Source organism: Scatophagus argus, chromosome 10 (assembly GCF_020382885.2).
Source record: "Scatophagus argus isolate fScaArg1 chromosome 10, fScaArg1.pri, whole genome shotgun sequence".
Lineage (NCBI taxonomy): Eukaryota > Metazoa > Chordata > Actinopteri > Scatophagidae > Scatophagus > Scatophagus argus.
Genome location: NC_058502.1, coordinates 13741395 through 13767197, shown reverse-complemented (window position 1 = coordinate 13767197; position 25803 = coordinate 13741395). Strand labels below are relative to the sequence as shown.

General features: G+C 39.5%; 1 protein-coding gene across 1 annotated transcript in view; it reads right to left on the bottom strand.

Moving 5' to 3' along the window:
• The window catches only part of LOC124065712 (collagen alpha-1(XIX) chain), a 95575-nt gene that overhangs the window by 15178 nt on the left and 54594 nt on the right, over window positions 1–25803 (bottom strand). Inside the window, exons 19-44 of the mRNA XM_046401362.1 lie at window positions 24400–24453; window positions 24281–24325; window positions 22431–22463; window positions 18047–18085; window positions 17868–17912; window positions 17092–17127; window positions 16523–16567; window positions 15160–15204; window positions 14631–14684; window positions 13067–13147; window positions 11455–11496; window positions 10663–10740; window positions 10238–10273; window positions 9989–10042; window positions 9690–9743; window positions 8918–8959; window positions 6886–6990; window positions 6668–6721; window positions 6136–6189; window positions 4953–5006; window positions 4730–4783; window positions 4255–4299; window positions 2635–2685; window positions 2418–2462; window positions 1440–1466; window positions 193–246 (exon numbers count right to left, since the gene is read on the bottom strand). Of these exons, the coding sequence (XP_046257318.1) occupies window positions 193–246; window positions 1440–1466; window positions 2418–2462; window positions 2635–2685; window positions 4255–4299; window positions 4730–4783; window positions 4953–5006; window positions 6136–6189; window positions 6668–6721; window positions 6886–6990; window positions 8918–8959; window positions 9690–9743; window positions 9989–10042; window positions 10238–10273; window positions 10663–10740; window positions 11455–11496; window positions 13067–13147; window positions 14631–14684; window positions 15160–15204; window positions 16523–16567; window positions 17092–17127; window positions 17868–17912; window positions 18047–18085; window positions 22431–22463; window positions 24281–24325; window positions 24400–24453 (1326 nt within the window). The remainder of the gene's footprint in view (window positions 1–192; window positions 247–1439; window positions 1467–2417; window positions 2463–2634; window positions 2686–4254; window positions 4300–4729; window positions 4784–4952; window positions 5007–6135; window positions 6190–6667; window positions 6722–6885; window positions 6991–8917; window positions 8960–9689; window positions 9744–9988; window positions 10043–10237; window positions 10274–10662; window positions 10741–11454; window positions 11497–13066; window positions 13148–14630; window positions 14685–15159; window positions 15205–16522; window positions 16568–17091; window positions 17128–17867; window positions 17913–18046; window positions 18086–22430; window positions 22464–24280; window positions 24326–24399; window positions 24454–25803) is intronic.

Below are 25803 nucleotides of genomic sequence, written 5' to 3'. Positions count from 1 at the left end.
CAAATAAAGTGTTTCTCTTTCACAATGGCAAGCATTTTATTTTGTTGCTTAGCTAGATATCTCATTTCAGAAACAAATCCTTTAAATGTTCTGTGATGAGAATGAAGTACAGAGAAAGCACTTTCCCTCACTCTGTAATCAGATTAGGTCACAGCGGAGGATATGCTTCTCTGGGTCAATACTATCGCTTACCTTGGCACCAGGTGGACCTTCAAGCCCGGGTAATCCCATGGCCCCTGGCTCCCCCTATGAGAAAAAAGACACCACCTGCTGTTTTAAGCCAAAAAAGTGACTACATGTGTAGATTAAGAGCTGTTAGTTCACGCTTTTTGCAACAAAGAATGATTTTCGTATTTTCGTCTCACAGCCCTCAATGGGAGGGTGAACTTGAAACCCACAGAAGGTAAAAGGTATCATTATAAAGCTGTCAGCAAACATTATGTATAAACAAGTAAATATAGATCCAAGCTAGATGAAAATAAGTAAACTGAATTCTGCAGGAGCCAAGATTTCACACATTTCCATCTCTCCTCTTGATATTCCCGACCAGGTATTAGTACAAACCTTCATGTGTCAATATGAAGATAATCCTAAGAGGACAGCACTTCAACCTGAATGTATTATATTATATGATCTACGACACATGCTGTCACACCTTGTGGACTACAGATGGGATAGAAAAAGAGCCAAATTTGACAATCGCAATCAGATTTGCTTTCTGCACTAAAAATAGAGACACATTCCCGGTGCTCGAGCAAGAGATGGCCTCTTTCTGCCTCATCTTGCTCAAGCTGCCATGGAGAAATGCCATTACACAGAATGGAAGGGCAACTGGTACTGACATAGACAGATTGTGCAGGTAATTGTCACACATGTAGATTGTCATGAATAACCGAGCGCAGCTAAGGGGAGACTGGGCTAGCTAGAGGATCAGCTGTGAGACGGATTGGGGCAATTCCACCACAGCACTGGAGCCGCTCACACAATTTATTAAAATGTCAAATTAACATCCTGGTGAAAAATCACTGTGCAACAAAACAATAAAAAATGCAATTGGCCCCATGAGAATAAAGAATTCAACTTGATGGCAGAAGCGTAGAATTGTTTCCATGTCTGTGTGGATTGTTTTCAGGCATGGGGGGGGCTATTTGAAGTGCAGACAGAGTTCATGGCTTCCCACTGGCAAGACAATATGGCACAAGAGACAATATGGTACAATGGTTCACAGGAGACATGATCATTTTTTTGCTGTGTGTTGGAGCTCTACTGAGAGCGGTTAAGTGCTCAGGCTTGAGGGTGTATTGACTTATGTTGTAGAGAACCACAGAGACGATGACAGAAAGCAGCTGGCAACTATGTCTTCTCTATTTTTTGGGCAACTCAAAAAAGAGACAAATATTTTATTAAAATATGTTCCAGAATGAAAAGGTTCAGCTCACCGAGGGTCCTTCATCTCCTTTGGGCCCCTTAAAAGAGAGAAAAAAATGACAGATTACTCCAGTGAATGTGACAACCGCTACCATGCAAATCATAAATATAGCCTGAAATGACATGTGGCTACGGCATGTTATTGTCCTTAAAATTAATAGCGTTCATTATTGCTCTTTTCTCACAGTTTCTGTCAGTAAATCATGCTTAAATCATGCTGTATGTACTTGTGGTCTTTCAAGCAAGATTAAAAATGATCAGGATCGTATAATCCAGTATGGTTATCACACATTGTCTTCTACAAACACTGGCCACACATGTTTAAATTTTCAGTGAGGAATTTTTTTCCACACTAAATAAAGAAGAAATAATTGATGAATTGGGCCCCTTGCTCCTCTTAACACTGATGAGGATGGTCTCTCATTGATTGCTCCATAGGAGCTGTTGGTCTCTCAGAGAAGAGCATCCTCCACATTTATCTGTGGTTCATGTTCATTGTGGACTGAGGATATTGAACTGTCTTTTCTGTGTCACCACCTTTAGTGTTTGTTGTGGTGGATGGATCCCTGTGAGGCCTGTGAATGAATGTCTCCCAGAACTGGACCAGATTACAAACTGTCTGATAAGCGGGAGCAGGGGGAGCTGATAAGCGAATCGGGTCACCTCTGTCTGGCACCGTGCAGAGCGACTGAACCTTGCAAAAGTCCATTTTGCATATCATTGATGTGCGTGTCCTGGGGCAGGTCGGAGACACCTGTTTGAGAGTGTGGCAGCCTCTTGGCCTTCACCAACCACCAGCTCTCAATGAACATGATTGACTGCGATGGGGCCTCAGAAGCCAAGATAACACCGGAGGGCTGCTCAGGTTATTTGCTATTCGGCTCTCCCAGGTTCTACAGCTCACACAGTATCAACATGCCCGTGTGTTAGTGTTCCTCCACAGTACACTGTGAAAGATTTGCTTCAGGCATAACAATGATTATGCTTACCGGCGCACCAGGAGCTCCAGGGGGTCCTACAATAGCTCCACCACTCTGAAAAGACATTTTTTTTATTTTATGACTCTATATTTGACAATATGGGTCAATAGATTTTAACCACAAGCACAGATTCTTTCCTGCCAATAAGATTGAAGGCACTGTATTGTACATTCAGTGGATCACAATGACTTTATCAGTGCGCTAAAGTCATTTTAAAAGTCTTTACCTGCAGCTTGTACAGACTGCTCATCCCGTTGCCCTCCACATAGGGTACACCCTGAAACACAACAGTAAATCACTGTTCTGTGAGTTTTAGGCACCAAGTGTCTTTAGAGAACATTGTACAGTAGATCTGGAGCAGTTATACACTGTTAAGCCCTTAAAAGCTACACAAGAGAGATCAATAGCTCATTTGGTGATTACACAAAGAGAAGGGAAGAGAGTGCGAGAGAGTGAGAAGCAAAAAGAACAGGAAAAACAGAGAAAAGTAGACTTAATAATCCTTGAGCCAGCAGTAATTCAAAAAAATGAGAGTATCTCAGAAACACAAAAGAGCACCATGATTAAAAGAGATATGGGTATGAGAACTAGGTAATCTAGACTTCTTGGGTAGTATTAGAACATAAAAGAGTGTTTTTCCCATGATAGAGTGGTAGAGGGCAGCTATTGTAAATGTGGAAGGAGTCAAGGTTCTCATTTAGAAGCAAGCTAACGCCTATGCCCTTTTCAGGCCACTGAGCCATCCCCTGTCCTCCCAGGCTGCAGTTTATGAGACCAGGGTGAGGGAGGGGCACGGCAGGTTCAAGGGCACGGCTGATGAATTATAGATTCGCCTTTGAAAGTGCTTACTCACTGGCCTTTTAAAGGGAGGGAACATGACTCAATGCCAGTGAGCAGGTCGCCACCATTTCATCAAATTTGTACTTATTTGTCAGTTATGTTCTTCTTGTTATACTAAATACTGTAAGGCCGAGCAAAATATAAGCGCATGGATGGGAATGTGTGTAAGAAGAGCTGCCAAGGCAAACCAGCATAATGGGTGGGTTCTGGGGCCAAACCCACCAATCAGCATTATTGTTAGCATATTTTTTGGGTGGTGACTTCATATCATCATTATTATTGTTATTTGTATTATATTTTATTTATGATTTACTAAATGTTTCTTTTGTTTTCATCTCAACTCAGGCACTCAGCTCAACCATTAGCGAGCTTAACTTAGTTTTGTTTTAGTATATGAAATGTATGAAATGAATTTGAGAATTGCCCCGCTGCGAGACTAATAAAGGCCTATCTTATTTTTTTTGTGGAAATGGACAGAATAAAGTGGTTTACCAACAAGAAAAGCTCACCGTGAGGTGCGGATGGTCATTACCAGGTGCAGTCACACTACAAGAATCAGCTACTGCTAGCAGTTTAGTTTCCAGTAATGAAATGTGTATGCTTTGCCATTCTTTCAGTATTCAGTATAGTATTCATACCTTCTTTAAACAGACCATCCATAATGTCTTTTCATCCACAAGGGATGCACGATAATATCAACAAGTCATCAGTAGTGGCTTTAAAATGACACATTGTCACTGATAGGACAGACCAGTAAAATGATGCTTTAATTAGACACACTTGATGAAGAATGTTGACCAAATAGATATTTTCTTGCTTAATAAATTCAAGAAGTGGCTTAATGTTCTCTGTGATAAGGTGGAAAAAATATGTGCATATATTGGTATTGGCATCTGCAATCATCTGGTGGTGTGAGCACTTGCTCTGACCTTTGATATGTATATATACAGTATATATATATAAAACTTACATCTTACAACTCTTACAACTGGCAGGAGGAACTTACCGGAGGTCCTGGAAGTCCTGGTCTACCCGGCGGTCCTTCATTGCCCTGCCAAACACAAACCAGAGGAATTCTTAAACATGTCTGTGAAAGTGGAAATGTTTATCAAGCACAGTCCCTTGCTAATGTAATCCAGTGATATGGAACCTCATTTGCCAACCCTGGGAAAAGAAAAAAAAACCTAAGATTCCTTTAAGAGATCTGGTTCCCTACACTTTGATGCACTTCACCATTTCTCTTAAAGGAACTGGAGTCATTTTTTATACCCATATATCCTCAATATGTGTGATAAAACTCCATTTAATGGAAAAACAATGTAAAAGTTATTTATACTCGCTGTCAAAACCATTTATTTATTACAAGGTTTGAGTAGTGTGCACATTCATCCACTATATACTGTATATATATATATAAAAAGGGAAGGCATACACACCACCTGTATAATATGGAAAAAGATTTATTTAGTAAAACAACTTACTTTTTCTCCTTTTGCTCCCAGCTGGCCCATTGGCCCAGGTCTACCCATAGGTCCCTGCAAACAGAAGGCCATTCTTACAATGAAATCTGTTTGACGCATTAACCTCAGAAACAAAGACTGACACATGTCAGAATAAAACACACCCATAACCATAAAAAATCTACTTGGAATAATGAATGAGATTCTGTGTAACACCAGACTACATGAAGGACAGGCTTCTTACCGGAGCCCCTGTACGACCGGTCACACCAGGAAGGCCTGGTACTCCTGCAGGCCCCTTGAGGAAACAAAGTACATTATGTTTTTATTAATTTCATTTATTCAATTAAAAATCATTCATTACAGTCCATTTGTAATAATTCCCTCAATGGCATTAGTGGAGGCAGGTGGTGTGAACATCACCTACAAAGGTAAGATTGGGAGTAAGTTGCATTTTATTGATCCAGGTCTTATCAAAGCTGTTCTTGATGTCTGCAGTGACTTTCCAAAAATACATTAACAACAAAAATCACTGATAAAATGATATAGAGCTTGCAACTGTAATTTTCTATTCACTAAAATGACTACTACTAGGGGGCAGTCGTGGATCAGCGGTTAGGGTGTCGGACCCGTAACCGGTGGATCGCTGGTTCGATTCCCCGTCCCGGTGTCCATGGCTGTGGTACCCTTGAGCAAGGTACCTAACCCCCACTGCTCCCCGGGCGCTGCACGCGGTCGCCCACTGCCCCGGGTTTGCTGTGTGTGTGTGCACGTCACTTGGGTGGGTTAAATGCAGAGAACAAATTTCGTTGGAGTGAGTTCCCTCCAATGACAAAATATGTCACTTTACTTTACTTTACTTGTGATCATATTTTCTTATCTCCATAGCACCTTTGAACATGCAGAAGCAGTGAAACCTTTTCCATGAATATGAATAGTATGAATACTACATCTATTAAACAGATTTCTGTATTTCTGTATATACACTATTTCTATATATTTCTGCAGTAGATGAGATTGTTTGCATTTCTCTTAATTGTTTCTTTTATCGATGAGAAGAAAAATCTAGAAATAAATGTTCCTACTGAAAATCTGCTGCCATGGAGGTTCAATGCTGAGAGTTGACCTATGAACTGAGGACTGTCTTGTTTTTTTAATTAGCACACACAAATATGCAGGGCAGGCTAAGTTCTTATTCAGTAGCTCCTCTGAGCGCAAAAGACAGGGCATAGTGCACATTCAGCGCTGTGGATAGCTTTTGATAGCTCCTTTTGAAACGCAGGCTTTCAGAGAAGACAGGCTTTCAGACGAGGCAGATGTTACAATATATTTACATTCTTTATGAAAACCCTCTCAATGTCACAGCGACTTACTGATGGTTAGATAACCGGATTCGTTTGTTTAGATTAGCTTTTTTATTTACTCACCTCATCACCTTTATCTCCTGTGGGGCCTGGGAACCCTCTCTCTCCTTTTACTCCCTGCAGGAAGGCATAACCAGTGAATGAGGAGAAATGTGAATGTTTTTCATCAAACATGAAAAGGCTCAAAAACTAAAGACTGATGGCTGTAAACTGCAAAATGTCTCTCCTCCTCTTACAGCACACGACTTGAAATTTCCTAAACTGTTTCATGGTGGTAAGACACTGTATCCATAGCAACAACATCTGCTGCAAACACATACAGTAAGGGTGCACAAAATAATATGAGTTGTAGAACAGCTGGTTAGGCTTCCAGAGATAATCAAAAATGCGATTTATGAAAAGCATTTGTCAAAGTAAATCACTATATACTGTACTAGATTAAACACACATCTCAATAAAAAACAAAATAAGATGAGGATATTAATTTTACAGATTCCTTTGTCGTGTTGAGCAGGTGAATAAATCCTTTAGATCAAGACCAACAACTACATTATCATTTACTGAGCTGATTTAGTCCTGAGATTCCCTTGCCTACCTTTGGACCTTCTTTTCCAGGGTTACCCATAGGACCTCTTATACCTGGATCCCCCTGTTTAGGACACAAGTACAATAAATATGGGTGTAAACAAAGTATTTAATAGGCAACCAAGAGAGGGAATTTAACAAGTGTCATGTAATGCAAAGTATCATGGTCACATAAACATGTTTACAGTGTCTCACAAATTGCGTGCCATGTTGATGAGTCACTTGTACCTTTTGTCCAATCATGCCTTCTACTCCTTGACCTCCGGGGGACCCCTTCTCTCCCTTCTGCCCGGGAAGCCCTGGGACTCTCGTCTGGCACACACTGCAGGCATTCTGCCAGCACAGGCGAGGCGGGAAGCAAAAGTGGTAGCACAGATAAGATTTCATCAAGAGAGCTGCATTTTCGCCCTTTATTATGTCACATCCCCTGGGTGGAGGACAAGACCCCAACTGACACAAAGTATTCTCTAAATGTCTGCAGAGCAGGAATAATGTGAACCCACCAAGAGTCTCTCCAAGAGTGTCTCTCATCTAGGTGAGTGGTGAACTTTGTCAAACTCATTGACTGTGACATTTAGGTGAGAATCTTAAATATCATTGTCCCTGATACAGTCTGGATGTAGGCACTGCACCTTCCAAGAAATAAGTAGGCACTCTAAGTTGGAGGGAGACAGTATAAACAGGTATGGTGCACCATTAAGAAGCTGCATTAAATTAGAAACTGAGTATGAAACACAAAATGGGGAAATAACCTGTACATCCTTGTCAATTAATTATCTTCCAAGAATCCAATAAAACAAAACAGGAAGAGCATGTTTTTACTGAGGTCATTAATGAAAAGAGAGGATTTTAATTGTATTTATTCACATTTTTTTAGGTGTCAAAAGTACTAGAGCTGTAAGAGCTGTAAACAGTAGCTGAATCTAATGGACACTAAAGAAGGTATGACAGAGATAAGACTTATATAAGACGTACGGTTTTTGTCTATTAGTTAGTAGTTATATGAAGGCATTACATTCATTGTCAAAGTTGATGTGCATTAAGTATTAAAAATTGTATTCCTACAAGTGTTATTATAAAGTAAGGTGACTAATCTGCTTCAGTCAAAAGACAAAAAACAAGTAAAAACACAAAAAACAACAACAAATGAGTAATTTCCATAGACTTCAATAGGGAACACCCATTTTGAAAGGTAACAGGCACAAAAGAAGTACTCAGTCTCCCCCTCTGCAGGGTCAGGTAATAAAGGCTGGAGACTGAGAGAGAGTGTTTCACGTGACATTCAGATACAATTTCTGCATTTGTTCAGGAAGACAACCTTGAATGTTGCTTATACCAACTGATGGACAAAGTGGAAGCCATAACCTTTATGTATAATGAAACATATTGTAACATGTTGTGGTAAATACCAGGTTTCATATTGCTTGAACAAAACTCACTTATTATGAACCAGTATATGAGAGCATTTGTATGTACTGAATGACAGCCAGACCTGCTATAATGGAGTTATAGTCAGCTCTGTAGCAGGATACAGATTGTTAAGTGTTTATCTCTTCTATATGCACTATCCCAGACATTGAAAAGACTGTAAAGCTAGTTTAATCATAATAAGACAAACAAACACAATGGTTGATATAACCACATTTGCCAATGTGCTGTCCCATTAAGACTGAGTGATGCAGTATTACATATGAATTAGGAAAGTCATCCCCTTAACTAGACATGTAGGTTTTTGTGTCAAACATCCCCAAGCAAAGGGAAATAAATGGTTACTGACAACAATTTACATTTACTGAAACCTGAATCCTTTTTTAATGTTTTTTTTTTTTGCACTTGGATATTATCTGTGAAATAAACTCATGTATAATACTGTCAATAGTTCAATGTTTATTTTCTGATAGAGTCATTTCTGATTTTAAGTGTTGCACTAAATATTTATATTGCACCACTGTGGTATTTCTGTGTTGCATTATCTTCATTGAAAGGCTATGTTTAATATTATAGTGCAGTATGACTCACAGTGTACCTGTGGTGAATGAGTAAGAATACCTTTCTCTACATATACTTCTCCCAGTCATCCTGATGGAGGCACTCAAGGGCTTTTACAGTCTCTCTAAACTGATAGCATCCATATGTTAATGGAACAGTTCCCTTTCAAATGAACAAATATTTATCATTTATATACACTAACTCTGGCAGCCCATGGCATGTTACTGTTACTGAAACATTGTAATTATCATTAACTGTGAAGATAAAATACCTTAAGTAAAGCACCCATGTCTCCAACAATTGGCAGAGCAGTCTGTCAAAAAAGAACAAAAACAGTGGATGAAACTCAGTCTAACAAATCTTACATGTTCTGGAAATATTCTGTTGTTGTTTGTTTGGTGCAGCTATGTCTTATAAATTGCTCAAGACATCAATTTTGAAGACCATCTTACATGCCTTTAAGCAGCGTGATTTCACTCCAAACATTTTCTAACAAATTTCTGTTTCAGTGTTTCATTTTCAGTTGTTATCTGCAACGCTTGAGGAAGCGGTTTAATAACTTTGTTGCCAGAAGACAAAATCCTCACATCTTCAAAATGTTGTTGTTCTCTGAAGTTGAGAAAAACATTTTGAACTGCAGCCCATGTATTTTTTAAAAACATAAAATGGGCAATAAATGGCTTTCTTCTGGTCTTTACAACACATGAATATAAATAGGTTAAAATGGTAAATTTAAAAGCCTTTGATGCAGCAGCAGCAGCAGGAGCATTCACATGGTGCTCTCTCTCTCTCGCAGCTATCAGAACTATAGTTTCTTACTTGAAATACATGAAAAGACAAGTTAAGACATGAAAACATGTTCTAGCAACAGGGTGCTGCCAATTTGTTGCAAACTGCAACATTTTCCTTAAAGTGACGTTACCTAATTATCCCAAAACTGGAGCTGACGGCAGCGACCTTGAAATTAAGGTGAGCTCAGTAGTTCTCACTGCAGACCAGTGATGCTGAACTGCAGAAATCAAAAATGAGATTTTCTTACTTACTGGTTCTCCTGGGGGTCCAGCAGGGCCTGGGGGGCCTGGTCTTCCAGGGGGGCCCTTTAATTGAGACAAAGAAAGGAGTGAAAAATCCTCCTGGCCATGACGTTAAGCAGACATACAAGGCTACGACTCTTCTTTCGCATCCGTCTCAGCTGGTGGGAATCTGTGTCCAGGAGCTGTGATACATCGCACTTGTTCATCCACAGTGGGTAGCTGACTTTCTTTTATGCTTCCAGCCATCTTTTATCTGCTGATGTGTGAGGGGGTGAGTAAGAGCGGATGGACAGTCTGATCTCACTCACCTCTCTTCCTGCAGCTCCAGGAGGGCCAGATAAACCTGGGAGTCCGCGAGGGCCCTGAAAAACATCCAGATGATTTTAACAATCCTGTCTTATACAACCACCTAATGACTTGCAATCACCGCAGAGTGCTATTTGTATAGTAAAATAATTGCAAGACTGCTGGCCACAGCATCAGTGAGCTGAAAATGAAAGAAAACAAACTTGAATATGCTGTTTGTGTGTTGTGGGTTCAGAGAATTTTTCACAGACCTCAATTCCTGGCCTTCCTGGGGGTCCCATGGGGCCCTAAGAACACATCACACATCTTGTTAACACCATCTGCCCTCTGGCACCCAGGATCCAATAAAGGAATTGTGTTAGACACCTTTTGCTCTATTGATTCTCTGTCTCCAACAATCCTGTATTTCAAAAATGAAAGCAGACTCACTCGCAATCAAATCTGTGAAGTTCACACTATCGGTGCAGGGCATATATGATGAAGGTAGGGTGAAATATGGCAAAACCTCACAGTAATGACCAGCATTTTTTATCCAAGAGTGTGTTCAATGAACACTGATCTTGATATTGAAAGAGGATTACTTTCTCTCAATACCTAAAGATAAGACTCTGTGGTTATCATAGTTTGACTTATGAATGTTGGAGACGCAGACCAATCAATAGAGCACAATACTCACAGATGGGCCTATAACGCTCTCTCCAGGTTCGCCTTTTTCACCGTGGTCTCCTGGCAATCCAGGTACGCCTCTCTCTCCCTGACAAAAAGACAAGGGGGGAGTCGGAAATGTTTCATTCACAGTGAATACAGAAGTCAAGGAGAGCTGCTGCGCTGCATGATCATTAAGTATTCAGACTCTGCCGGAGCTCCTTTCCCCTTTATGTTTTGTCTTTAGTGGCTTCAAGGGTAAGAAACACGTTGCGTCTGTTCAAAGCCAGTGGTATGCACATGTTCATTATCTATTACATTTGAGCTTGTGAATGCATTGCACACATCCATGTATTGATGCCTTTGATAATTGTGGCATCTTTAATGCACTATTTTCCAAACCTGCAAACTCATCATAATATGATTAGAAAACCTTGAAATCTCCATTACATTTTGAAATGAAGTAGCATATATGTGACTACTTCACTGTTATCACTCACATGAATGATTCCAAGCCAGAGGCATGTAATAGACGTATGGTTGAAATAAAAGGTCAAATATAATGGATAAATAGTTGAGAAAGAGATTGAAAACTAATTTATAAATGACTAAAACATCCCACTTCAATGTTGGCCTCCATGTAACAGTAGAAATGCAAACATGACCACCTAAACACTGACAGTCAAAGTGCATGAAAATATTAGTCAACACACACACACACACACAGTTTCCATAAATATCAGTAATCTAGCTGCAGAAGTGAACACAGTGGTTTGCGTAGATGGTTGTGTTGGTGATGCTTCACCACCACAGTGCTCCTTACCTTGGGCCCGCGAGACCCTCTAGTTAGAGATGACCCGTCGCCCTACGCGACAAAAGGAAGGAGGCATCAGAAGAGGCATTCATCAACAATTCACTTTGAGACCAGAGGTACAGCCCTAAAAAAAGTCATTCTAGAGCTGGAACATTGAATCTGTAAGAGCTACACTCCACAGTGTGAACACACAGCACACACAGCACAATGGGCTCAATACTGTTTACAACACTTTGTAATAGTTCTGATGTACAGAGGCATACTGATAATGCCATACCACAGAGAAAAACCTTGATTGGAATCGAGGCTACTGTAAGCATTATTTACTGTACACTACAGATGAGACATTGATTTCTGTGCTCAGCATGTATTAGTGTTACAAGTCCTTCAGTGCACGATGTAAATTAGCTGCGCAAAAGTTGGATTTAAACTAACACAGCAATTCCACAGTTTTAGGGAGAAATGTACCTATTCACTCAGCATGAAACTGAGAAAAGTTTGGGAAGAAGCAAACTTTTTGATGCAAATAATGCAATCCTATGACTGCACTTTCTTTTAAAAAAGTCACATTAGACTTTATGCAATGGCACCGAAACAAAACATTTAAATCAGAACTTGAGAGTAGTGGAAGATTTCTTATGTATGGAAATAATAAAAGTCAAAAAAGTAAATTGCTCATTATTCATTTAAAGGCAAAATCAATAAAGTGACATTAACTACTTGAGCAAGCCGACTCATTGGAGATGCTCAGACCATCTGCATTGAGTGCTGTTTATTCCTTTTCCCCTTCTTTTCTACTTACAATACAAAGACCATAAAATGTTAACAATCCATTTTCTCGCAATGTCTCCAGACAGAAATGATGGATGAGGATCTATGCAAAATAACGTCCGCTACAATAGACATCTCTCTTTTGTTTAGTTTTTGTGCTATATTACAACTTGTCACTGGCCTGCTGTAAACATCTCCCCTTGCCACATACAGCCCTCCTTTCCAATCCTGCTCCAATTTTCACAGTGCTGGAGTACATTAAAGAGGTTTAAATACTTGTGTCTGAACGCAATCTTTCCCTTATTACTCTGCTCAGCTGAACACAGTACCCCTTACTTGATGAGTGGGCCTGTTGTCTGGCTGAACGTTCAGTTCAGCGTTCCCACACACAAATAAACATGATTGTTTAAAGCCATAGAGCACTTGCCGGTGATTAAGGAGTACAAAGTGCCTTCACCCAGGGCCGAGGCCTTGGCTGCACATGCGCTGCCTTTTTGGTGAAGCTGTAATGAACATTTCTATATGCAAAGCCATGTCCATAAAAGAGAGTGCTTCAACAGCTATAAGCTCCAAAATGGGAGGATAGGTGATTACACAGAGCTGAGGTTATCCAATGTTGGATTACTTAATGGCACTGCATCTCCATAATGTCATGGCAGCAACACAGCTACAAAACTAGTTTCCTTTAACTCATCTGCTGCTGTTCCAGCTGTTAGCAGGTGATCTGCTTTGTCAGCTTTCTTGTTATTTTTCTGTTTTAAACTAAAAATTTCTACTTTTGTGCCCTGTGACTCAAGAGCTGAAGCCACCATGGTCAGATCAAAGCGACTAAAGTCGATATGATACCCACCATATAACCACCTCCAGGCTCTCCAGGCTCTCCTTTAGGACCTGGAGGTCCCGGTGGCCCCATCACACCACCAGAGTTCCCCTACAGACAGAAAGACAGACATTATTCAGATGCTGAATGAGAGAAGCAACATGTCAGACTGGCCCTGTCATCTCAGCAATGCAAAGGATGTGCTGTATTATACACAGGGAGGTGAACAAGGAGGAGTGTGGAGAGCAAAGCAGGGGCAGACAGCTTTTTCCAGGATCATTTTGAAATTTTTCTAATATGTATGTATGCTTTTAGCTTTCTCCAAGATCAATACCAAAAAGGTTGGAGAAAAACACAAATAAAACACAAAGTGATAATTCCCAAATCTTTTCTCTCATGTACTCAATAAGAAACAATACAAAGACAATATATCTAATGTTTTATCTATTTAACTTGATTGATTTTTTTATTTTTTTTTAATATATGCTTATTCTGAATTTGATCTCAGCAACATCTCTGAAATAAGTTGGGGCAGTAAAAGGCTGGGAAAGATGTGGATTGCTCATTAAACAGCAGTCTAGATTATCCCACAGGTAAACAGGTTTATTGCTAACAGGTGATGGCATCATGACTGGGTGTGAAAGGAACATCCTCGAAAGGCTCAGTTTTTTACAAGAAAAGATGGGGCGAAGTTCACCACTGTGTCAAACACTTGACTGTTTAAGTTATATTACTACAGTACAGTAAATACGATTCATTTGCAAATTAATGCATTTTATTTATATTTTTACCCAGTATCCTAACTGTTTTGGAATCAAGACTGTATAAAGAAATACGGTACTTTGGTCAACAATGTTAGCAACTCGTTCCACTGTTCACAGGCAATAGTCTGGCACTTCGCCCCCCCATGAAACAACTTGTGTTAACACTTCAGTTTTTGTGTGGATCAAACAAACAACCTATAGCTTTGGAGGTGCTGTTAGGCATTTTTATTTTACGTATCCACAGAGCTGGTCAAGAGGTAGATTCAAGCTCTGTGTCTTTTTATGCTAAGGTAATTGTCTCCTGGCTTCCAGCTTCTTATTCATTGTATAGACTTTACTAGTTTTTCTTTTCTTTTTTGCATGTATTTATTCATAGACTACCATATCAATGTACCACCAGAACTGCCTCTTGCATCAGTATAGCAAAGATGACAAAAGAGGTTTATAAATATGAATGGATGTAGGAGGCTTAAGCACTTTAGGTTTATTTCTCTGCCCTGGAGTGTAACTGAGTGACTCCATTGGGCGGGGAGTCTTGCATTCAGCTTAGTTTATTCTGACAAGTGACAAACCCCATCAAATACGAATGTCAGCCGTTCCACAACACAAATAAGTGGTACAGCAAGAAAAAAAATTACGTACAAATAAAAACAGAGTAGTCACAGACATCAAAGGTGAGAATGCAAAGTTACAAGATGATTGAGGAGGGCATGCAGGGCGACTAATCTGAAAGGTGTCTTCACAACTTGTCTAGCATGTTCAACCTGTGATAAAACATCACAGCTTTTTATTTTTCTTTGAGGTGAGAACTTGATTTGAAGTTCACCTACCTTTTCTCCTTTCAGGCCATCTCTGCCAGGCACCCCTCCCTTCCCTGGCGAGCCCTGTAAATAGTGGTGAAAAGAGACACATCTATCAACAGGGCTTCATCTCCTCACACACATTTATCTCCTCCTCCTCACTGCTTCACTGGGCTGCTGTGTTCCAACATAATTTCCCTTAGCCAGGATTTATGAAATGCCTCTTTTCCCTCCCTGCTTTTGAGTAAAGACAGATGCTCATTACAGAAGCAGGTGTGGAGAACAGATTGGGCTTCTGCCTCCGTTCCTGGCATAAAGCGCTTAGATTTGCCTCTTTCCACTAATTAATTCTTAAATTTGATTACTGATCGTCTGTGTAAAAATTCTGGACTTTTCCTCCTACTTCCTCTCTGTCTCTGCCCGTTGACGTTTATCTGTTTATCACTTTCATTTTGGCAGACTGAGTTAGGGAAGAGAGGATATGGCAAGGTGATAGAAAAAGCAATGAATAAAGGAAGGCTTGACATGAAGTGCTCGTGTCTAGTGCCAATATACTTACTGGCTCGCCTGGGATTCCTGGGAGTCCAGGCAGGCCTTGCTTCCCCTGGCAAAACAGAAAAAAAACCCCCAACACTTTGGAATATTCGCTCTTTTTGTATGGTGACAGAATGGTCTGAGGTTTCAAATGTTACAGCCCAGCCAGCTACACTGTAGAGATCGACTTTGAAATGTATTGTCAAAAAGCAGTATTGTTTAAAGGTTAGTTTCATGACAATTACAGCAGGTTTGCATACACATTATTTGAAATAAAAAGCTTATATATCCTGGTTAGACTGTTTTCGAGACCACTGGTTTATATGCAACCCCCTTTTGACTCATTATAGTCTTTGTATACATGGATGAATTTAACAATCCACATATTACCATGGAAACTGAGCTTATGTTGAATAATAACAGCAGAGAAGAGGAGTGCACAAGCTTCAGTATCCTGACTGCTATTTTTATATAAACCTGTCCATGATTGAGATAAAAGAAAAAAAGTAGATGCACTACTGTGAATGCTTTATAATGTTTTAAGTGATAAGAAGTTTCGATATAATTAACTTCAGTGAATGTGCTTACAGCGAATGCAACTCGAATACATATGAATACAATAGATATTTATCAATCTCTTAGATATTTAAATAGAACCTGGATACTGGCCACAAAGATTGCACTGATTCAATCCAATGAGAATTGCTCGCCTGGTGTGCAAACCAAAAAAATTTTCTTTTCTACTTCCTGGGAATCCAGGCCACTGAATATGTATTAGTGTTTCTCCCACTGGCCCTGCCTGCAAGTTCCTGCTCTGCCAATAGACTTTACATTGTGATGATGAGATTTTTATCACTTTTCTCTGCTCAAACAAACTTTTAGAAATACAAAACCTGCATGGATCAACAAATATATTAGACAGAGTTATAATTAATCTTGTCTGTCGTTTGAGATGACCTGTCAACCGTTTTATAATGGTGATCAAAAAAATAAAAAAAATACTTTTCGGGTCACCATTAAAAATTTGTAAATGACTGCTGGGCAAAGTCTGAAGCACAGTGGAGTGGATCCATCATGTCCAGGCTGAACATTCATACTTTATCTGGCGATAGTACTTTATAATAATTATCAGCAACACAAATTTCACCAAAATAAGATGTTCACTTTTAAGAATGGGATCCAACTCAGCCAGATTAAAATTTCATTTTTTTTTAATGTATTTATGAACTTATGTATTTTTTGATGATCTAACCTTCCCTTTGTCTCACAGTTTCTTTTTTTCAGCAGGTTAAGATAAGATAAGAACTTTATTGATCCCGCAGGAAATTGTTATTGGGGAACTTTAACGTAGCGTGAGTACCCATGATGTAAATACAGAGTAGACTCACCTCTGGCCCTTGATCTCCCTTTAGACCTGGCGGCCCTACATTTCCCTGTTACATCACCAAAAAGGGTAAAAGACAAGGGGGGAGGCAGGAAAATGGAAGAGAAAAATACCAGATTTTAATGTGACTTTTTTGCTTTTGCTGCAGTAACTTTAGAATATGTACTATGGAGAGAAAGTCTGTCGTGTTTCATTTCTTCTTCAATTTAAGACGCATTAGAACTGTTGGACACCAAAAATTGGTGGGAGGGACATGAAAGTCAACAACAGAAAGGAGTCTGAGTCCACTATAGTCTCCACTGAAAGAGAATTACCTCAATTTTATGTTCAAAACCACCAAAAAAGGGGATTTACAGTCAGACATGCTGCAGGCATGTCAAAGAAATTATCATTTCTACAATAAAACTGTCTTTGAACAACAATCTGCACACTCCATACAGCCCTACCATCTTGTGACTGCTGTTGCGCAGACACTGTGGAGGGCCACACTGAGTGGTACTTAAGTCTTATTTTGTTGGCAGTGGATATCAATGTTCAAGTTTTAACGCAAGTGCTAAGCCTTCAGGAACTTACCTTGAAGCCTTGTGGTCCTTGAGCTCCTCTCTCTCCCTGCAGAAAGTAAAGAAGACAGACAACCATGATTTTTTTAACATGTGCATAACAGAAAACAGTCAAGCGAGCCATTTCTCTCCCTGGCTCGGGTAAGGTTTAAAAAAAAAGATCCTCAAGGACCTTCATAAAGTAAGCTTTCATAATATGTGAAGGTTAACAACATGGAACATTTCTTTTGCTTTCTTGTTCAGAGAATATGAATATAACCAACGTAGAAACTTTTTTTTTTTTTTTTAAAAAAAAGGAATTACCCCTGAGATGCCATATAAAACACATTTTACCTTCATACCAGTAACATTTATCATAGTTGTCTGCTGGATGTTGGGTTGTGACACCTGCCTTCATTCACTACATCTTCTTTCACTGGCAGGGCCTTATATTTCTAAAAGTAATTTCATATTCTTTTTTATTCAGCTGACAGTATTTTAACATTTGGTTTATAGCCAATGTAATCTGCTTGCCTCAAGTGGATCCATCTGTTGTTTTGAGGTCCAAACAATAATTGTGCACCAATGTTTTGTATGCTCCACCTCTGCAGAGCACAAAGACATCGAACTCTGAACAGCAGGTGATGCTCAATTGTTCTTTCCGAAATGAAATGTCAGTGCTGCTTTTGTTTATGTTACATAAGCAACTGAAACATTTTTCATGCTGTGGTATCAAATGTTGGATGTTAATACTGTTTTCCTTTGGCTGAATCGTCTTCGCTGGGAAATAATGATGAGGGAAAACATTACCTGATCTCCCTTTTCTCCTTTTTGGGTCCTCTCCTTCATTTCATCCTCAAACACAAGAGAAAACAGAATTTTTTAAAATCTGACAGATGTGTACCTTGTGTACAATTTGAAGAGGAACCACAAAAAATGAGATACCATACATAAACACTTTAAGTTCTGTGTGATAAGCAACTGCTTACAGTTCCAGAGAGCTGTCTTAATCCATGAGCTGTCATCACCTAGAAGTAATGAAAAAGATGAAAAAGACACAGTGTTCTCTGAACTGCTCTCACAATTACTGCAAGTAGAAATATATAAAACAAGTCTTCTGAGCTGTTGATAGCTTTTAAAGGCAATATAGATGTAACTTCTTGATTGACAAACATATGTCCCCAGTGTGAATCCCATGTTACCAATATGAATCTAGGTTTGATCAGACAAAAGCTAAAAAAAACCCCAAACAAACAAAAAAAACTCCAAACAGCTCAAAAACAGAGTGGTAGGGCCACTGGCAGGAGCCTTTCACAATAAAATTAAATGAAATGGAAGGCGAAAGGTCAAGACCACCCAGATGAGATGAACTGATCCCTGGAACAACTATGGGTGAAGAGGAGAAATGTCCACAGGAAATATGAAATTGCAGCAGCAACTGGCCGAATTCAAAGTGTTGCCACAGGGCTACTTGGTCCTCGTATCATTCTTTGTACAGGTTACACATTAAATCAAAGATCTCAATGACACCTCATCACCTCTGATCAGAAAAAAATCTGACAGATCAAATAAAAATACAGATGTAAATACACCCAAGACACACTGAGGATTAATTGCTATTCAGTGGATATACTACTGGCATAAATAATTCCAATGAATACGTATATTCAAACTCATTTTAATTTACAGATGTACGAATATATAAAACTTGCGTTCAGCATTCCAGTTGTCTAGCTGCCTTTTTGTACCACTTCAAAAACAAAGTCCCTAAAATGCATTTTACAGAATGGCCCAATTAGCCTTCAAAGCTCTCACAGACCAGGGAGAGCTGGAACAGTCACTGATGATATGAGCGATTATTTCTGTTAGATTGCTTACAATCACATATTTGTGCTGGAGACGTTACATTAACAGCAGGTGACAGAGGCACATCTATCAACAATTTGGATATGAGGTACACAACAAAGTGTTGCGGAAAATGCACAAAGGTTTTCAAGCCAGGCCAGTGATCACAGCCCACTGTATTAAAGAACAAGCAAAGCAATCTAGAGAGAAAATCTAATTATCTATCTATAATCATCAGAACTCATTACACCTAAATGTCCTCAGGCACTTTGTGTTGTGTTAACCACATGTTTCATGTGGTCGGCAATTATAACCAGTTCAGTCTTGGGTGGTTTTAGCATAATCATTTAGAAGCGAGAGACAATAGGAGCAATCTTGGAATATCCTGGTATAGAAAATGTTGGTGCTTATCAAACGTATCAATTTGCTTCTTCGCTTGTTTGTTATTCTTTCCCCCAAGGATTTTTTTGTTTTTGTTTTTGCTTGTCCATCTTTGCAGGTGTCCTTGTTTCCTGACTTAACTTGTTTCCTGTGTCTGTGAGCCATTTTGAGAGTCTTATACAGTACAAATAAAGCCTCCTTTAGCATGGTCAAAGTAACCTTCAGTAAGGTACTGAATCCCCGACCGTCCCAGTGGAGTGTCGGCATAATCAGTCAACCTCCAGCCTGCAGTCACTCATCAAAGCAACAGCTGTCAGTTTTCTTGCCTAAGATGCTGAACGACATCTCAGTTCCATCAGTGTGTGATGGGATCAGAAATTTCTGCCAGAAATTTTCTCAAAAGCAGTAAAATATAACACACACAAAAACTTTTACTCAACAGAATTTGGAATAACAGATTCAGTTTATTGCATTATAAAACAATACCAGCAGCAATAAAAACAGAACAGTCTCAGAGCTGAAAGGACTGTTATGCCACGTTAAAGGCCGTGGGGGAAGTGATGGCCATGCAAGACTGGAAGCCCACTGCTCCTCCCCATCACTAATAAACAGAGGCACAAGAAGGTTTATGAAGGGAGGGTAATGATCTGAACCCTTGCTTCTGCTGTGTAAGGGAAATCAATGCTTAACTGCCAAAATTATCTGCCACGGGAAAGCAGAGAGCACAGACAGAGACTGCTACTAAATATTCTAACAGTATCATTTATCAAATGACTAATGTTTTCCCGTCTGCTGTGTACTATAGTGTACGTCTCCTACAGCCTGTGTGGCACATACCTCACCACACAACAATGAAGTATTTCAATTTTGATAGAACAGCTTATGTTCCTTTCCCAGTTGAAGTGAAATTTAGGCAAAAGAGACAACTATTCAAAAATAATTGCAAAGCAAGACCTCTATGTTTTGAACTGCCATTAAACCGCCTTCAATGATATCCATTCTTATTATGGGAGTAGACTCTTTGTTGGTTAGACAGAAACCAGTGAAACCAGTGTGCAGAGAGTGATATTTGTTTGCTATATAATTAAGCTGTCTAATTTCCATATGAATCACTTACTAACAAGCTATGAGAATGAGAATAAGAATGAAAGCCATCAAACTTTGTTTCCAAGCTCATGTCTGAAGCCGTCAAAGGCCCAATAAGCAGCAGATGTTTAGAACAAAACCCATTAGGACAGAGTCATTTAAGTGTCAAACCCTTCACTTCAACACCACGTTTTCATTTGACACGTCCTATAGTTTAATTTCTTCTTCTTCTTTTTTTTGTTTAAGGTTCTCATAGTTGCAGCATGTGTTCGACGTCCTCACTGCCCCCTCATAGATCTTTAACTGATTTGTCACAGTGCATTTTTGACTTTAAATGTCTAAGCAATGCGTTCTATCATCCCAGCACCACCCACTCTCTGTCACCTTCAGCAGACAACAACCACCATGACGTCAGGGTTTCTCTGTTTATATCCGCTTCTCCACTAAAAGCAGCACTAGGGTTTTCTAACAACATTTCTCGATAATTTACAATTATGAGCATTATAAACAGGTCATGTACTGCATTGCCCCCCATTAATTCACACTATGAAGTTTTTTTTTTGTGTGTGCCAAGTGAAAGATTACGACTTCAGTGGGTCGCCAGTGCACATGTTTTAATTCGATACTGGATACACAGTTCAGAGCTTTCAATGATTGCGAAAACCATTTTGTCCATATTCCATTGCAGTGGATAATGCTGAACTATATTTACTGCCTCGCTGTTGTACGCCTCCTCCAACCAGTCTGTCTGTCTAGATTCATACAATATACAGTGAAGACGTTGAAGGAATTGAATTAAAGGTATTAAGCATAGTTCTTGGTGAAATGAAAGTTATCACTATATTGATATTAGTATTATTTGAGGGAATGATTTCCAGTGGGAGACACTCTTGTCTCCCACTGGATGTCTCTTTATTTATGAGACATGGAACTGATAAAGAGTGTTGTCACATGTTGCTGCAACAAACTCCTGATGCTAAATACCAGCAAACCCAGCGAGCTTGTGATGCTGTATGCGTATTACTGTGTATGTTCATTAAGAGAAACGACAAACAAAGTCAAATGGCTCGCACGTATTCACATGCTTGATGGATTAAGCTGATTGCGAAAATCTAAAACACAGATGCTTCACACACATGTTCAACCGGGCAGCACAGGAGATCTGCACAATCAGCACAGTTTAGTGCGTCATCAATTCAGTATCTGACCAAATATGAAATACGGTCATAATCTCCCCTTCTGTTCCAGAGTTACGTTGTTAAATATTGGACAGAGAACATGATGTCATACAGATGTTGACTTTCTGTTTGTGTGAAATGTTGTCATAATTTGAGTATGAATCCTTGGGCTGTGGCCAAAAACATGTGAGGTCACTGTGACCTCTGACCACCAAAAATCTAATCAGTTTATCACTGAGCCCCAGCAGACAGCTGTGAGAAATTCCTTCCAAGTGGTCCTGAGAAATCATGTTAAGGAGAGTAGGAGGGAAGAATGGAAGGACAGACAGACATCACAAAAACATGATGCCTCTGGCTACATGAAGGTATAAAACAATCACTCTCTGGGAGCTTGTGGCTAAGTACTGGTGAGCTCATTGCCTGAAAAAGCAAATAAGATTTTTGTGCATGAAATTCAACACAACTATTCTAAACTACCTTGAAAAGCCTGCCTGTGTTTTGTGCCCTTTTATGAATCCACTGTTTGGACATAAAAAAAAAGAGATTTTTTTGATAGCTATCCAAAGATAGAACAAATCTGCAGGCAAAGAACGGATACTGGTTACAAGATGACATGTCACCATGTTGGAGGTAAACAAATGTGACAAAGGTGCTTTTTCCTGGTCCCATTTTTCACTGTGGCATGTGAGCAGCTTATGATGCATATAAGTATGACATTTCTGTGTATTGGTTGGTCAGAGACAACAAAGCACTGATGCCATGATTACTTATTTTAATGTCACTCATCAAAAAAAAAATAAAAAAGAGAGGAGAGAGAGTCTCATAATCATCGACATTGAATGAAATTCTGTAAGGTGGGCTTCCACCAATATATTGTACTTACAGGACCAGGAGGACCAGGAGGGCCAACATCTCCCTGCAAATTCAACACAAAATATCAGTCACTCCAGACGGATAGACATACACACACACACACACAGAGAAAGCAACATAAAGAGGAAAAAAATACCTAGCATATAAATCCACTTGTGAAACAGCTTCTGAAAGCAAGTTGCCACAGGTGACCTCAAACAGCTACATCAACAGGGTTTGGAGCAACAATAAAGGAAGCAATAACATGACCAGACTTCAGAGAAAATACTGTCTAACTCAAGTGATCTGAGAAGAGCCATGAGAGGAGGGGAAGAAAACATTAAAGAAATCTTAAAAAGCATCCTGTGAAGGTGTGCATTTCATGTGTATCGTGTAGCATGTTGCCGTACTTATCTTGTGTGTGTGTATATATATATATATATATATTTGTACAGAGTAAAAGCCCTTGTAATGGCTGTATTGGGTGCTTGAGGGAACCGTGTGCGCTTCTTAATTGTGATGCATTGCATTTGGGAGCCTCCATTCTTCCATTCATAATTTACAAGCTATAACTTTCATGCTTTTAATAAAACAAGTATAGCACAACATCTGTGTATGTAAAGAGTAAAGAGTACTCAGAGAATGCACTCTATACCTTATCAAACCTATACCATAAACAGAAAAGGTTTATCCGTTTTTAATCCCATCTGGATCTGGATCAAAATATGAAGAATGACAGACAATCATGCTGATTTGAGAACATAAGGGCCTAAGAGTCTAAAGGACTGTATATCATGCTTTAACCTAATGTTATTTATCTATCTCTAACTATTTCGACTGCCTCACTATCATGAACTAAAGGTTTTTAGTCATGCTAACAGTATCGCTCTGGGGATGGCAATGTCAGCTGGTCAATCATTTTGGTCCCGGCGGAATTATCGTTGTCTGATGAATTGCTGTGACATTTTATACAGACGTTCATGGTCCCCAGAGGATGAATCCTACTGACGGGGACACTACTTGTGATCCCCTGACTTTTCCTCTAGAAGGTCACTTAACCTGCAAAATATCTAAAGGTCTATGAGATAGATGAGCACACAATTGCACACTAAAAGGTGTCCAACAATTTATCCTAATGACTTTGGCGATCCTCTGACTTTTCCTCTACTGCCACAATGAGGTTGACATTTATGCTCTAAGTGAATTGTCTTCAGAAATATTAGATGGATTGACATGAAATTTGCTTCATACATTCACGTCTCCCTCAGGATGAATTGGAATCACTTTGGTGATGCAGCACCTTTTCATCTCTTCATGCACAGGTATACTGTTTACCATGTTAAATATTATATATGCTCAGCATCAGCACAGTAGCACTGTCTTTGTCATGATAAATGAGTCTGTGAAAAGGGTGAGGGAGGCTTCCTACAGTTCAGAGTTATTAATAGCAGAGTTAGGAGTTATTAAAGTGCATTGTAAATGGTAACACACTGTCACTCTGGACAAACAGTAATATGTTCTTTCTCAACACGGTCAAACTTTCAGAGTGATTCCTCTTAAATGTTTTTGTAGATACAGTATTCTGCCGGGTGGCAGACAAACAGAAAAATGAAGGTAATTTTATATTACTGACATAGGAACATAACAGTAAGCCCTTGTCTTGGTTCTGTGCCCCCTGCAGGGAGTTTCAAAGGAAACAGGGAGATAACTAAATCAAAAACTTCAGCTTCTGGATTCTGTTATATCATACCAATTATATTGCTTGAACTACCTTACCTCCATGACCTCCTTCTCTGCTTTTTCTGCTCTATGTTCAAGAGGCTCAGGGAGCTCATACACAGGGAAGCATCATGTATGGCACTTGACATTGATGTGACTTACTTTTTGTCCTTTCATCCCACCGGTCCCCTCAGCACCTGGCTGACCCTGTGGGAGGAAGCCGTGGTTAATGACTTTGTAACACGACGGCGTTGTAAATGTCACAGCAGGAAAATACGTACTGGGTCTCCTCTCTCTCCTTTCTCCCCTTTTTCCACTGGGACTCCAGACTCACCCTGTATGTGCACAGAGCAGATCACTGACAGTGACTGACAGGGAAGGCAGGGTAAAAGACAGAAAGCTCTGAGAATGAAACTCAAGCAAGAGCAGATGTTAAGAATGAGTAAACAATTTGTAACAGGAATAAAAGAAACACAAAGAGATTCACTGCTTCATGAGATTATGGTGTGGTAAGACTATAGCAGAACAATGAACAACTCAAGCTCCTGTTGCACTGCAGCACTTTTCCACATTTCCATGTAAAATCATTCTCGCGTGTGCCAATAGATGGCGCTTTATGACTGCTTGTGAGCTGTCCTTCAGAGTATTTTTAATAGGATTTCCTCCTGTCAGTTATGCGGAGAACACTCAAAGTAAACATGACTGTAAAACAAATGTTCTTGCACGTCAGCCAAGACACAAAATGAATGAATAATTAGAAAGATTTGTATGAGAACTTTAAGATTTTCACACACACAGGAGACTCTATCATACTCCATTAATCTGCCACCTCCTTATTACCAGCCATTCTTTTATCCACACAGCAGAACTGTGGCAAATAATTAACCAAATATATCTGAGGCGGGAGAAATGTAAGGTTTCACATCTCCTGACATGCTTAATAAAGCTTGTGACCTTTTTTTTCATTTCCAAAACAATAACACACGTGACAGAGAACAAAAAAAAAAAATAAAAAAAAAATAATGCTGTTAATCACAGGTTATTGTTGTTGTGTGTGACATATGTGAAGATTTGTAGCGAAGGCTTAAGATACATTGAAGCATCTGCTTAACAATTTGAGAGGGCAGAGAGACATCTGAGAAAGGTCACAGCATGTTTGCACAGTGCTTAGCAGCGCCTGGACTTTAGCAGACAATAATTGCCATTCAGTCCTTCTCCCGTTCCTTCAAGTCGCTAATGGCAGCCGCTGTGATGCCATTCATCAAGATATAGTCACTGTTTCCTTGTCCAAATTATGAGCTGTTATTAAGTCAGCAGCCGTGTATGAACAGATGGATTGTTTCCGGGCAGGGTGGGGAGACTGACTTTGAGTACTGTACAGATTTACCAACCACATGGGATCTCATGAGTTTCTAACCATAATCTTACCATTTACAATGACAAGACCGCTTACTATACAATAATAACAATAATTCACATAGGTTTTTACATAAATAAAAAAAAAACAAACAAACTACGACGGATCTTCACTGTTGAGACACTTTGTTGAGTTATGACAGACATTCAAATGTATTCTGGCATGGTCTCATGGCAAAATAATTTTGTCATTATCATTGTTAGATCTTCATGGAAGATCATTCAAAGTCAATTTATTTGGCAGAGGGGTATGTAACAAGTTAATAAAC